This window comes from Leptopilina heterotoma, unplaced genomic scaffold, assembly GCF_015476425.1.
Source record: "Leptopilina heterotoma isolate Lh14 unplaced genomic scaffold, ASM1547642v1 Lhet_211, whole genome shotgun sequence".
NCBI classification, from domain to species: Eukaryota; Metazoa; Arthropoda; class Insecta; order Hymenoptera; family Figitidae; genus Leptopilina; species Leptopilina heterotoma.
Genome location: NW_025110928.1, coordinates 294,116 through 309,227, shown reverse-complemented (window position 1 = coordinate 309,227; position 15,112 = coordinate 294,116). Strand labels below are relative to the sequence as shown.

The 15,112-nt window shown below is 24.6% G+C and overlaps 1 protein-coding gene across 4 annotated transcripts in view; it reads left to right on the top strand.

Moving 5' to 3' along the window:
- LOC122501558 (visual system homeobox 2-like) overlaps positions 1-8,938 on the top strand; it is a 97,862-nt gene extending 88,924 nt beyond the window's left edge. For 2 of the 4 annotated variants that reach the window (XM_043611115.1, XM_043611113.1), the window contains exons 4-6: positions 4,476-4,650; positions 5,006-5,182; positions 8,276-8,938. In XM_043611115.1, coding sequence (XP_043467050.1) covers positions 4,476-4,650; positions 5,006-5,182; positions 8,276-8,439 — 516 coding nt within the window. In that variant the 3' untranslated portion in view covers positions 8,440-8,938. Of the gene's footprint in view, positions 1-4,475; positions 4,651-4,927; positions 5,183-8,275 lie in introns of all 4 variants that reach the window. The other 2 variants (XM_043611112.1, XM_043611111.1) reach the window with 1 other exon arrangement.
- The last annotated feature ends 6,174 nt before the right edge of the window (positions 8,939-15,112 follow it).

The following is a 15,112-nucleotide window of genomic DNA, read 5'->3' as shown; positions in this document are numbered from 1 at the left end:
CAACCCTATTTATAGACAAAGAATTTCGAAATTGAATAAAAATTGAAGAATTAAAATAAAAAAATATATTTAACCTTTCGACTCTTAGCTATAATAAAATTAAGAAAAATGAAACAAAATTAATTTTTTTAATTTTATTTACATCATTTTTCATAACTTTCTTTGCCAAGGGATGCAAAGTTAAATATTTTTTTTTATTTTTATAATTCCATTCTTTTCAATTTCGAAATGTTTATTTACAAAGCTTTATGAATTTTATTTAGAATGTAGTTTAATTTAGAATTTACATAATTTAATAATTGATCAACAAATTTTTTTAAATTAATTTAAAATATTTAATTTTTGATGAAAATTTTTAAAAATAAGTTTTTTTTCAATTTTTTTAATGTTATTAACTAAGGGACGAAATATTAAATATTTTTTATTTTAATACTACAATTTCTTTTAAATTTCGAAATGCTTTGTTAATAAAGCTTTTAGTTATTTATTCTAAATTTTTTAAATTTATTTAATCTAATACATTTCCAACGCAATTTTTTCTTTAATTTAAAATTACTTTTTTGTGTTCGACCTTTTTGTTTTGGAAGTACCTAAAGGATATTTGAAAATGATGTAAATTAAATAAATTTTAAAGTTTAAAATAAATGACAAAAACTTTATAAACAAAAAGTATTTCGAAATTTAAATAATACTTCTTAAATTCGTTTAAGAAGAATTAAGTAAAACTAATTTTTTTAAATTTTTTATCAAGAACTGAATATTTTAAATTAAAGAAAAAATATTTTGCAAAAGTATTAAATTAAACAAATTTTAATCTTTAAAATAAATTGCAAAAAATAAAACATTTATTTATATCAAAACTTTATAAACAAAGCATTTCGAAATTTAAAACAAATTGAAATATTAAAATAAAAAATATTCAACGCTTTTACAGATAAAATCATTTTTTAAAATAAAAGCTCCATTTTTTAGAACAAAATGTACGCAATTTTTCTATCAAGAGAAATACCATAGAGCAATTTTCCTGTAAATTTAGATGCTAAAATTATGAATACCACAATATGTACAATTCGAGCTTTAACAAAACGTTGATTTTTAACTCCATCGTTGTTTTTTTTATTTTTTTTTTTTTTTAATAAAAAGCAACAACGTGTTACACAAGTTAAGCGCGAGATGAATGTGTGTATATGAAAATAACTAGTGACCATTACAAAATCTATATACTGCGTGTATGTATCGTTAAAAAGCCTTTAGTTTGATCAAACGTAAGCGGAAAATAATTCCAGGGTGGCAGTTCAAATTGACAGGGCAACGCGTTTTCATTCATTTGAATTACGTTCCAATTCTGTCAGTGACTTTAGCATTGTTGCTACAAATTGGTACACGCCCTTCCCTCAGGCATGTCCCCCTTCTACTGTCTCATCCACATGGTCCAACAAAATGATTCGTGCCTAGCGTTTTAATAACATTCAGTTATCGTCACGTACGAAAAGTTTAATTCGGATATTATATTCATATAAAGAAACCCCCTAATAAAGCCAAACGCAGAGAGACATTCATTTCATAATAAAGAGAAAAATAGTTATTCAATAAGCGATATACATTTCTGTCTTTGACAGAACGCAACACTTTATAGAAAATAAATTATACACTGAGAAAACCATTTATTTGTATGAAACATATTTTGATTAAATCGAGCTTGGAATATCTTTTCAGTAGAGTCAAATGTATTTAAGTTCAATTAAAACATTTTTTGGTTCATTTAGAGAAATAATATATTCAATTCAAAAAATAAATTTTAGTTGATTTTTAATTATATACATAATCAACTTTTGAATCCAATATATTATTCAAACAAATAATGCTTTTAAATCAAAACCGTAGATATTTTCTATAATATTCTTTAAATTTGAATTAGTGACTAACTTTTTGCTTTTGAATTAGTAAATTTTACTATAATAAATTAGTAGAAATTACTATTTATTAGTAAAATTTATTAATTCAAAAGCAAAAAGTCAAATTCAGATTAGTAAACATTTTTACTATTCCAAATTTTAGAGAGTTGGGATTAAATTTATAAACTGACTTTAATTAAACAAATTAAACAATTTAATTACACAATTTTTGTATTTTAATTAAGACGTTGATTAAGTTTACAATGTTTATAATAATCAACGTTTCAAAAAAAAAATAATTTTCTATTCAAATTTTTGCCTTAAAATTTTTTTTACAATTCTGATTAATTAATTCTTGACTCAGTTCATCGTCTATTTAAAGAATTACGTTACAATGATAAATATATTTTAAAATTCGTCAGTAAATTCTCACAAAGAGATATTGTTTCAAACATTATTTAGAAAAAACTTTTTAATTTGCAAAAAATATTTTTCTCTATTTCATAAGTGTTTGAATTTTAATTTATTTTTATTATTTCTAATTTCATCATTTATTAATAAATCAATTATTAAGTAATCTATTTATTTATATATTCAACTTATTATTAATTAATTAATTTACTTTCTTTCTTTTAAAGACAGAAATATGATATTGTTAAGTACATAATTAATTTGCTTCTTTCACTATATAAATAAGAAAATTTGAATCGTCGGTAGACCAACTTTTTTAATTATTTTATTAGAAATTAAATTTTTTAAGTAATTAAAGAAAATAATATAACTAGTAGTTAATCACTATCAGCTTAATATTGAATTATAAATAATTTTTAATGAATTTTATTATTATTATTATTATTATTATTATTATTATTATTATTATTATTATTATTATTTCCACACTTAATAAATTTATTTAAATATTTCATTCTTTATTAATTAATTAATTGATTAATTATTTATATTTACTAATCAACTTATTGTTAAATAATTAATTAATTTGTAACTAAATTTTATCTAATTTAATCAATCAATAAATTTTATTCTGCTTTATAAAAAATACATTTTTTGTATCAGGAGAATCTTATTTAATGAATAAAATCAATTTTTAATTATTTAGTATTTAATTAATATGATTAATATCAGTTTAGTAATTAATTATGACTAATTTTTTTTAATGCTATTATTATAATTCTATTTTTATATGCTTAATAAATTAAAATATTTTTTTTAGTTTATTTATTAATTAGTTGCTAATTTATTTATTTATTTGTCAACTAATTGTTCAGTAATTAATTCTTTAAACTAATTTTAACTTAATTTAATGTAAAAATTAATTTGTTTAAAATTAAAAATTGTTAAATGTGCGGATAAAGCAATTTATCCGAATTTCAAGAAAAAATGAAAAAAAATATTTAATAGAATTTACATTATTATAATTCTTTTAAATATTTTATGTAAAAGATAAAAAAAATTAATAAAATTACTATTTTCGTGGTCATTTGCAAATTTTTGCGAATTTGAAATTATAATAATACAAAATTTTTATTTTTAAAACTGCGAGGACTAGAAAAGCAATAGAAAGTATTTTTAAATCAATTATTACTACTTACCAAATCAGCAAATATTCCAATTGAAATTGATTTGGAAAATTAGTTGCAGGATCGCCTCGAAGATCATCTAAAGTATTTTATTTCCAGTCAGCAATAGAACCTAAAAATTAAAAATTAATTTTGTTAATTTATTTTCTTAATGTAAATAATTGTATTTTGTGTATTTATTTTCCATTGTTTACATTGTTCAATATCGAAATATTCCAATAATATTATTAATAAAATCCGAAAATTAAAATTTTTAACTATAAAATAAAAATTCTCAAGAAAATTTGTTCCGCTAAGAATATTTTCTTTATAGACGTATTTTTATTCATTTCCTTTCGTTAATAATCATTTTATAACTCTCAAAATATACATCTACGCAATCTAATAAAGAAATTAGATAGGAATTTAAAAATAGAATATTCTGATTAAAAAATAATTAGAAAGAAAAACGAAATAAATTTATTGTGACCGTTTAGAAGTTTACACAAAGTTTAGGTCATTAAAACTGATACTTTGCGAGAAGCAGGGAGAGTTCGGATTTGCCACGCGACTCAGGCACAGTAGGTGGTCGAATTGAAAGAATCGTTAGCAAAAAGTCTAACTGGATTCTGGACCATGAAGAATTGGATAACAACCTCATTCCCCTTGCTTTCTCGCTTTGGAGATTTTCTAGTTTGCTTGTTAATCACAAAACTGAACTGACCTATTCACGAGTTTGATACCGAACAAAGACCGTACTGAGACTTTAGTAAATGGAATAATTAATTGCCACTGAATTGAAATATTCCTAAAAGGATATCACTTTTCAAACTTAATTTACTTAATTTAATAATTTAAATTTGATAAATTAAATCTTAATTAATTAAAACCTTCTTTGAAGAAAACAAAAACAACACAAACAAGCAAAACTATAATCTATTTATGAAAAATAAAATTTCTGTCTTATTTCGCTAAGAGAAAATCTTTTTCAATTTTATTGCAGGTGTGGTTTCAAAATCGAAGGGCGAAATGGCGAAAAACGGAGAAATGTTGGGGCAGGAGTACCATAATGGCCGAATACGGTCTTTATGGGGCAATGGTGAGACATTCGTTACCATTGCCAGAAACAATTCTAAAAAGTGCCAAGGAAAACGAATCAGTTGCTCCATGGCTTCTAGGTAATACATCAACACCTAATTTATTAAGAATTTTTAATTTTTTTGCCATTTATTTTCCGCTTCTTTTTAGTTATCGAGAGTTTCGAATTCAAATTAGAATGTTCCAAAAATGAAAAACAAAAATTTTTGCGAAACATAAAAAAAGAAACAATCGGATTAAAGAAAAAAAAAAAGAAATATAAATGTGCCAGAAAAATATAAGAGATAGAGATTAACAACATTTAAAAATGATTAATCTTTCGAAATTCTCGAATCTTTTTCTGTCCATTTCTATCAGCGCAACATTCTAAGTCAAGCAGCTTTAGTCAAGATTTCGAAAATAATCAACGCGAACTGATTGACTGTGGCCCTGTAGGGATGCATCGAAAGTCCATTGAGGCGGCGGAGCATCTAAAATCGGGTGGCGAGGACAGCGGAAACGACCATCCAGGAAGCGGAAGCAGTCCTCACCACAATCATCATCAAGGAGGGCCTACCAGTTCAGAGAGTGGACAGGAGAGTCAAGACGGCATGGGTCCATCTTCATCCTCTGGTAAGTACATACAATCATTATTATTATATTTAATATTTTATACCAACATTCATTCAAATCACAAATACCTATTTAAAAACAAAATTATTTTCTCTAATAATATCAAACTTTTAAAAGGACACAATATTTTGGCTTTTACAAACAATTTCGAAATTTAATTATTGGAATTTTAATCGAAAATTGATGAATTTGTTCTGCAATTACTAAATTAAAAATACTAGATTAATAGGGTTGCCACAAAAATCTGATTTTGTTTTTTCTGATTTCCTGACATAATTTTGACTTTTCCATAATCTGATCCCTATAGAAAAAATTCAAGAGAAGTTCAATTATAAAAAAAGATAGGCAATTTTTTTAATCGAAACATTAATTAAAAAGTTTAAGGATGTCTATACCTATTCACAAAAAAATAATTATCCACTGTGGCAAACTTTCCTCAATTATTGTCAAAAATTTCAATAAAATTCTTTGGAAATTTAATTATTTTTAGTAGAATTTTAGAAAATATCTAGGGGGAAAGGTAGTTTTTTTGTTGATAACTCATTAAAAAAAAAAATAATTAATTTATATCAACATATCATCGGAAAGAGGGCCTAAAAAGCTACAAATTTGACCCATAGATAATTTAAATTGGCAAAAAATAAAATTTCTACATCAAATTTTAAAAATGATGTAAAATCAACGTTTCGAAATTTATATAGGCTTGCAGGTTGACCCACCTTGAAAAATTGATAATAATATGTAAAAATTTAAATAAATTTATTAAATTTTACTTACATTTAATGTTTCTGAACATAATAATTTAAATTTAAATTTTTTAAACAATTTAATTATAAATAAAATTTAAAAAAAAAAATTTTTTTTTTGAAAAATAAAAAATCGTTTTTTAATTGAAAATCAAATGAAAAACAAGATATGTGAAAAAAATGAAATTTCGGAAAGCGTGTAAATTTACTCCAAATTATCAATTGCATTATTATTAATTGCAGGTGGTGCAACCTGCAAGTCGTAAAGTGAGTCAACCTGCAATTTTGAACTCTATTTTTAAATCGATGAAAAAAAATATTAATTCATGATATTTTAAAAATCCATTTTGGATTATAAAAATTGATTAAAAAAGCAACTCAGAAAAAAATTGTAACTTAAATTATCTATAAAAAGATTTTATTTGTTATCACATGAAAAAGTCGCAATTTTAATTTTTCTATTTTTCCACAAAATATCACTTTCAGAATTTGTTTAACAAGAACATTTTTATTGCTTCTTTTTGCTCCAAAAGAGCATAAAAACTAATAACTAATTATTTGACAACAATATCAGTCGCGTTTTTAATTATTGCACTTTTAGATTAAAAAATAACGGAAGTGGGACAACAACCTGCAAGCCTTTTCCCTATTATATCAAAAATTCCCAATTACTTGTTTTTAAAATTCAATTATCTTTAAGAAAAAAATTGAACTCAAATATTTTAATAAAGTTATTAACTAAACTACTTACTTTTCAGAATTTTAAATAAAATTTTTACGATTTTAATTTTTGAAAATAATTACACTCATTACTCGATTATGAGTCTTCATAAAATTAAATTATTTGACAATTATTAAATTAAAATTCTTTAAAAATGTACTTTTTTCAATCTCTTATGAAATTTAAAAAAAAAATTTAATTATTGTCAATTTCTTGACAAAAATTCTTCTCCAAATCAATTATTTTTAATAATTTATTGAGAAACTTAATTGAGAATTCAATTATTCAAAGAAAATAAAGAAAGTAAACGTAAACTAATTCTAAAATTCACTTGTTTACAATTCAATTTTACCAAATTTCGATTATTCGAAAATTTTTTTAATTAAATATAAATATATTCAAAAATACAACTAATTTAAAAAAAATTGAATAAAAGTTTTTCAAAAAACTTGTTTAGAATTTTTAATTAAAAATATTTAAAATTCAAATTTTATATTTTACTTTGAAACCTTTTGAAATTCAATTATTTAGAAAAATTGTAACATAATTCATACAGTTTATTTATTTTTACAATTTTTAAGTAAAATTATTAGCCAAATAATTTATAAGTAATAATTTTATAATAGTTCTTCATGAATTAAATTATTTTATACAAATTTAATTTTAAATTCCGTAAGGTTCACTGAAAAGGAAGTTTATTTGATTCAAATAACCGATTACTTGACTATTATAAAGTAAATATTTACTTGAATTAAATAATTTTATTTGCGCCAATTAAATGGTATTTGCTTCAAATACTGAAATTATTGGTTCAAATACCATTTAATTGATTTAAATAAAAATTATTTGATTCAAGTAAATATTTATTTGATAATAGACAAGTAATCGGATATTTGAATCAAATAAATTGTTTTTTTCAGTGTTTAATAATTGTCAGAAGGAGAAAAAACTTAAGATTTTGTATTAAAATTCGTGATTTCAAAGGTTTTCTTATTTAAAAAAAACCAATTCGAAGAATTAAATCGTACTGTTAATATTTTCAAAGGTTTTGCTGACCATGAAAGTCCAAACATTTTTTTATGAATTCTAGAAATTTAGTAATTTTCAAGTATTTTTGATAAAATTCTGATTTCTCTGAATAATTTTATTTTCCCTGTATTTTCTCTGATTTCCCTGACCTGTGAAAAAACCTTGTTAGTAAAAAATTACTAATTATAAGTAAAAAGCTACTAATTAATTTGTTGAAGCTGCTATTAAAATTAGTAACTTTTACTAAATTAATTAGTAACCTTAACAAATTAATTAGTAGTTTTTCTACTACCAATTAGTAGTTTTTGACTAAAATTTAGTCAAAATTAACTAATTCAGATTTAGAGAATTTCGAGAACTAAAACCAGAATTTTTGTATTATTTCTAGAAATCTGATAAGTTTTTAGTTCTTTTGATATAATTTTCTGACATTCCTCTGATTTTCCTGATCAATTTCATTTCTCCTGACTTTTCCCTGAATTCTCTAATCTATGGCAACTCTGTTAAAACAAAAAAAAACAATTTTAAGCAATTTAATTCAAGGCGACACTGCATTATATCTTATTTTCCTAATTGAAAATTTGCTTATAATTTCAGGTGGAGTTCAGGATACGGAGCAGCTTAGAAATGAAAGCATCGCGTGTCTGAGAGCGAAAGCTCAACAACATCAGTTGCAGTTAAGTTTGCAACCGGCGGCAGCACCCGGAAGTACTTCGTATCAAACTGCAGCACAACCCAGCACGCTTCACGCCACTGTGTAAAGAAATTGGAAATTACAATTTCAAAGTGAATATCTTAACTTCTTGTTTAACAATAAACTTATAAACAATTGTGTTTTATCAAAAATTAAACAAGACGTTGAGAACTTAGATGCCTAAAACAAAGAAAATAAATGAAAAGTGCAAAAAAAAGCGTTAATCGCAAAGAAAGCATTTTTTTCTTCAAAATTTAGTAAAATTACCGGACAAAAAAAATTCAAAGTCATTGAATACTATCGATTAAAAGTATTTAATCTACTCACGTATAATGTCTTTATAGATTTTTCCCTGAACAATTCGATTATTATTATTATTATTAAAATCCGTAATGAGTAAAATTTCGCACAAAAAGAATAAAATTTTATACGGTTGGTGCTGGTTCACAAAAACCAAATGTTTGACGTTTTTTCAATTTAAGAAAATATTCATAAAAAAAATTTTCTTCTTTCAACAGTTTTGAAAATTATATAAATAAGAATCATAAATTCTTTACTAAAATTTAAAACATGTTTCCTTATGGAAAACAAAATTGTCAATTTGTTTTCGTGTTACTGCACAAAAAAAAAAGAATAGTAATAATCGAATTTTGGAAAATAAAGAAATAAGCCTAATCGACAGCAACGAAATGAAAAAAAATTCAATGTGAATCTGAATTGAAATGAAATACTTAATGCATCGACAATTGTAAAATTGAAAAATAAATCGAATCAAAGAGTGAAGGTAGCAAACGGTACTTCGAATATCTAAGTTAATAGCTATCTTTTACATATATGTAAAAAGAAAAGAACTGCGTGTAGATTTTATCTCTGAAAACTTGGCAGTAGTAGTTATTCGTTAATTAAAAGAAAAAATACAAGAAATCCTCCGTGTCGCAAATCGAAAGGAATTGCTTTGAAGACAAAAAAAATTATAAGTGAATTACGACGGGCAATATTTAACCTGACAATACAATTGAAGGATATAGGTACTTTTTTATAAATATATTATAATTACAAATAAAACTTTAATCAAAGATTCTATATAATACATTCGCTATTTTGTTTTTTTTTTAATTTGTAGTTTTACGTTTTTCATTTTTTGTTGAACACTTTTGCATGACATTGAAAAGTTTTTATGGAATACGGAACAAATTACAATTAAATGACGATAATAGAATAAAAATACAAATTTTTTTTCGAACAGGAAAATTTTTTCTTCTAATTCAAAAAATTTGACTGTAAAAAAGATTTCGTTTTAATTAAATTTACTCCTCAAAATTTGAAAGTTTTCATCAATTTTATTAATAAAATTTTAACGTAAATTAATTGTGTACATATTAAATATAATTCGAATCAATTAAAAAATTCTAATTTAGCCGTTTTTAAAATAATTCCAAAAAACGATATTTCATTGACAAAAAAAATTATCCCGTTAATTTTATGTAGCTTTTAGCTTAAATAGACGCAGCTTTGTCCATTTTTCCACTCCATTTGCAACCGAGAATTGTGCAATTTGGAGTCATGCAAAAGTGCTCAATTCGTAAATCGAATTACATTTTCCATTCGCTTTTGCAACGAGTCATGGATAAAAGCAAATAACGACTTCAGTGACTTCAATGATAACTCGCAACGAATACCAGACGTCAGATTTTTAAGGAGAGAGAGAGAGAAAGAGTGAGAGAGAGAAAGAAAAACGAAAAATTTAAATAAAAAGAGGAGACCTAAAAGATACTCAAGCTCACATCGAAAAAAAAAAAAATGATAATTCAAAGGTACCTATTGTGCAACTTTCAACGAAAACTGTCGAAGCTTGTAAAGGATAGCGGTAATGGCAAGTGAAAATGAGATACTGAAACAAAGTAAATATGAATAAATCCATGCGAGGTGAGAGGAAATAATTTGTGAATGAATGTATGTGCGCGACTGAGGGAGCGAGAAAATAAATGAAGCGAAAAAAAACAATTTGAAAGAGAGAGAGAGAGAGAGAGAAACTGCGACAATTGAAATGAATTTTTAACAAACTTCCTATACCCGAGTACTTAAAGAAAACGTAACTGTTGTCAAATGTGCAATATATCAACATAAGTTTTAGATTCATAAGGCATTATACTTTATAAAAATACCAAGGTGGATTAAGAGGATAATGACGCTCCTCGGAAAATGCGATATTTTTTTCCAATTTTTATCGGAAAAACGAAAAAAAAATTACAATTTGTATACTTTAAATAACACTGAAGAACAATAATTATCTATATTTCCAAATATATTTTACGATTCATAAAACTTGAAATTTTCGCATTTTCGTACATGTGAAAAAAATGTCAAAATTTGGAAAAAGTTATTTAATATAGGTATTGTTAAATAATAAAAATAAACCCATTTTATTAAAAATTGATTCCAAATATTTGAATATATTTCTCAAAAGTTTAGAAATTGTACAAAATTTTTCTAAAACAAAAAATTCGCTTAAGCAAATTTTCAAAAAACGTGAAATATTAACAAAATGTATAATTATTGTCCTTCAATGATAGAATATAATTTTGTCAAAGAATTGTCACTAGAAATAAAAATAGTAACAATTCTTTTAATAAGGTTTTTTTTTTATTTTCAAAATCTAAAAATATTGAAATTGCGGTATTTATACGAAGAAATTTACAATTATAATTAAAATTGTGCAAAGGAAGATCTCTATAGTTAATTTGATAAATACGAATAATAATTAGCAATATATTATGCTAATTGAATAATATATTTTAATTCTAATGTACATCCGAAAAGCATCGAATCCTTTTCCTCTCCACTGTATATAAATATATAAATACGATTAAATAAATATAAAATCCGATATATGTGGTCGCGTCGCGTTCGGTCGATCGAATTCTTTCTGCGATTTTTTCAATTGTCTTAAATAAAAGAAAAAAAAGAAATATAAAATACTTGACATTTCCATTATTATTACATATATGGATATGTCAATGTCATAATTGTGATAAATATACTTTTTTCTATATTTTGCGAAGAAAAACGATTATATAATTGATTATTCTGTTTCGTGTGTGAGATATGAGGATGTGCAAGAGATCTGTATTTTATAAGAGAAATGATATTCGAACGCCTTGACGCGAACAGGCACTAGATTATACACATAATGTATAACGCGCTATTAATTAAAAAAAGAAACTAAACACGAGAAAAAAAGGTAACCTCATACGTTCTCCAGAACTAAAGAATAAAAAAATTAAATAAAAAAAAAAATTAAAACAAGACAAAAGCACTTTAGATCACGTTCAGGATTCCGAACGCCCCGAACGCATACATAGTAGTCGGCTAGTGTATTTAAAAATAAAGTTTCTGAACAATGAACAACAAATATACACCTGTCTTCTTTTTTTCCATAAAACCTCCTCTCTAAAAGTTTATTAATTAAATCTATTCATATTCTGAATATTCTACTTAATTACTACGGACAATTTTTTCAATTTATGTTGTTTGATTAAAACTCTGATTATAGTATTGAGAATTTTTCTAAACAGAAAATGAAAATTTATAAAGAGCATTTGTCAAGAATTTTCATTTCAAATAGAATTTCAGTTTGCATTAGAAAATTAAACGGTATTTTTGATAATGCACTAATGATAAATAAATAAATTGAATTATTTAATGAAAACATAATAAAAAAGATTACTTACCAAAAACTCGTACACTGTAAATTCATCTCGGTTTTGAGAATTCATACCACATTTTTCTGCAACTGTGCATTGAATTCATTAGCTACAATTTGGAATTTTTCTGCAACTGTCCATTGAATTGATTCATCATAATATTGAAATGCTTATACAACTGTTCATCAAACTGACTCGTCATAAATTGAACCTACAAAAAAGACTAATGTTAATAAAGAAATATTTGGATAAATTAGGAAATAACAAAAAAAAGCATTTTCTCATATTTAATAATTTATAACTAATATTTTAAAAATAAAGAAAGTATTGTAAAAAATAACAGATTTTAAATTAAATCACTTAAAAAAATAATTTGGAAATTTAATTTAATTTCGTAAATAAATGTCAATTTTTTGACGGGAATAGAAATATTAAATAATAAGTAATTATTTACAAATTACAGTAAAAAATAATTATTAATTACAATTTATTTTATAAAAATAATATAGTGTAATAAAAATATTTTATTTATTCTCAATTTAATTTAATATATTGATATTTTATTTATTCATTTACTTTTTTTTAATTTAATTTTATTCATTCGCCTGTTAGCTTAAAAGAATGAAACTAATTAATATAGAGAATCGAATTAATTAAATAATATGTTGTTTTTGAGAACTGGAGATTTTTTTACTAATTTGAAAATAATTATAATATTTATAATATAGTTAATAGCAATAAACCTGAAAATAAATGTAATTGAATGTAATAATTAACGAAAAATAATAGGAATGATGATCGTAAAAGTGAATTACTGTTTAAATTATTATTCTTTCAAATCAAAGTAAATAAATAATTAATTAAATAAATAAATATATAAATTAAAACATAAAAGCAGGATATAATGAACCTTAATCTAATAAATATAAATAATTATAAATACAAAATTTAATTAAATTAATTTAAATATCTCGAATCAAATTATATAATATACCTACTCAATATATTTTGCATAAATTTATGAACAAAATTATTGTAAGCTCTTATTGTTAAGATGCTTAACAAGTATAATTAATATTAAGTCTTGCTGAAACTTGAATCTTTACGAAATTATGATTAAAATATTGAAAAATCTCACGTTGATAACAAAACAAATTTTTAGGTTAGAAAATAATGTAATATAAATTACAGGGATTAAATATCATTGAAACTCCACTCTAAAGTAAATAATTTGTTGCATAATTCAATAAAATTAATCAAGAATTGCAAATTTTGTCATTAAACAATTGACTAATTTCTATAAAAATAAAAATTGTCACGAAATTTTGTGGACAATGAGAAAACATCGGAATTGTCTAATTTTATTTAATTAACTAAAAAGCTAACCTTGTTTACTTTATTTAAACATAATTTAATTATTCTGAAATTCATGAAACATCGCTAATAATTATATATTTACCTAATTTGAATCAGTTAAATTTATTTATTTCTTCCACTGATTGCAATTTTTGACAGGTATGATTTTCGTGGCCGCCGTTTTGATTACCTGTTATCATACATTAAAAGGGGAGGAAAAAATCAATAATCGGAATCAATATTCATATACATATACGCATATGTAATTTTCAGTTCAATAACTTTAGATTAATTAATGAAAAGTATCAACAATACTAATAATGGGGTGTATCTGACACTTTTGTTATATAGGTTATAAAACTCTGCGACGACGCAGTAGTCACAGCAATGGGTTTTAACTTAACAAGAACCCGTAAAGTGACAAAAAAATAACTTCTTAAAGATATACATATTAATTATTAATCACAATTCACCATGAAAATAAAGGTTGAGAAATGAAAAAGCTGCGGAAAAACACGTGATATTTACTAAATCTAGAAGTTAAGGAGGCGCAGCCAATCGCAAGGACACGCAAGGAGAACTTGCAATGAAAGGAAAAAAGAAAAATTCTTGGAGCTGCGCAGATCCTTCGTCATGAAGCGCCATCTGCGGTCTACTGTAACAGTAAAAAAACGCAGGGTATTTACGTTGCTGAGAGAGAAGACGGCGCAGCCAATCAGAAAACGCTTTACTAAACTCAACAGAATAATACATTAGCGCGCAACTGACAGACTGCGATACTAAAATCGGAATAAATTATGTTTGGAAGCGGAATAAATACCGCTTGGACACTTTATTTATATATTAAAAACTCATTTTTAATTAAAAAAGGAAAAACAATTTGAAAATAGTAAATTCCCATAACACTTGTTAGGTTATGACAGATATTCCACGATAAAAAAAATGCAAAAAATATTAGATATTGTTTCGTAATTACTTCATTGTAGTATACAGTTAACAATGAAAAATATCAACAATTAATACGATTTTGTTAACTGTCATAACAGTTAACCTGCGAAATAAAAGAAAAATATCCCCTTCAAGTTGCACAAGTATAATTATTATCGAAATAATTTCAACAAACTGCAAGGAGCGAAGAAAAACAGTTTAGACTTACCGTAATTATGAACCAAGATAGCGCATACAATAAAAAAGCACTGTAGAGGAGTTGAAAAGAAAGAAAAAACAATTTCTTCGAGTTGCGCAGATCCTCCGTCATGAAGCGCCAAATGCGATGTGCTGCCGCAGTATAAAATCGGCGAGTATATACGTGGTACGGGGTGAAGACGGTGCCCGCTTTCTGATTGGCTGCGCCGTTCAGAGGTGAAGACAGCGCAGCCAATCACAGCGGCGACGTCTGTGCGAGGCTTATTTCAAAAAAGATAAACTTTTCCAAGGCAAAAACCACTTCAGAAGGAATTCGCATCGAACCATCCTCTTCCGATGACTTCAGGAACTTGATTAAATTACTAAAAGAAGAAAACCTACAGTTCCACACCTGGCAACTTCCCTCAGAAAAACTACTTCACATTGTACTAAGAGGAATTCCGGAACCAATTGAAACCGATCTCGTCAAACTTGAACTCGAGGATTTGGGATTTCATCCAGCAACGGTCTTACGTATGAAAAGAAGTAAGGACA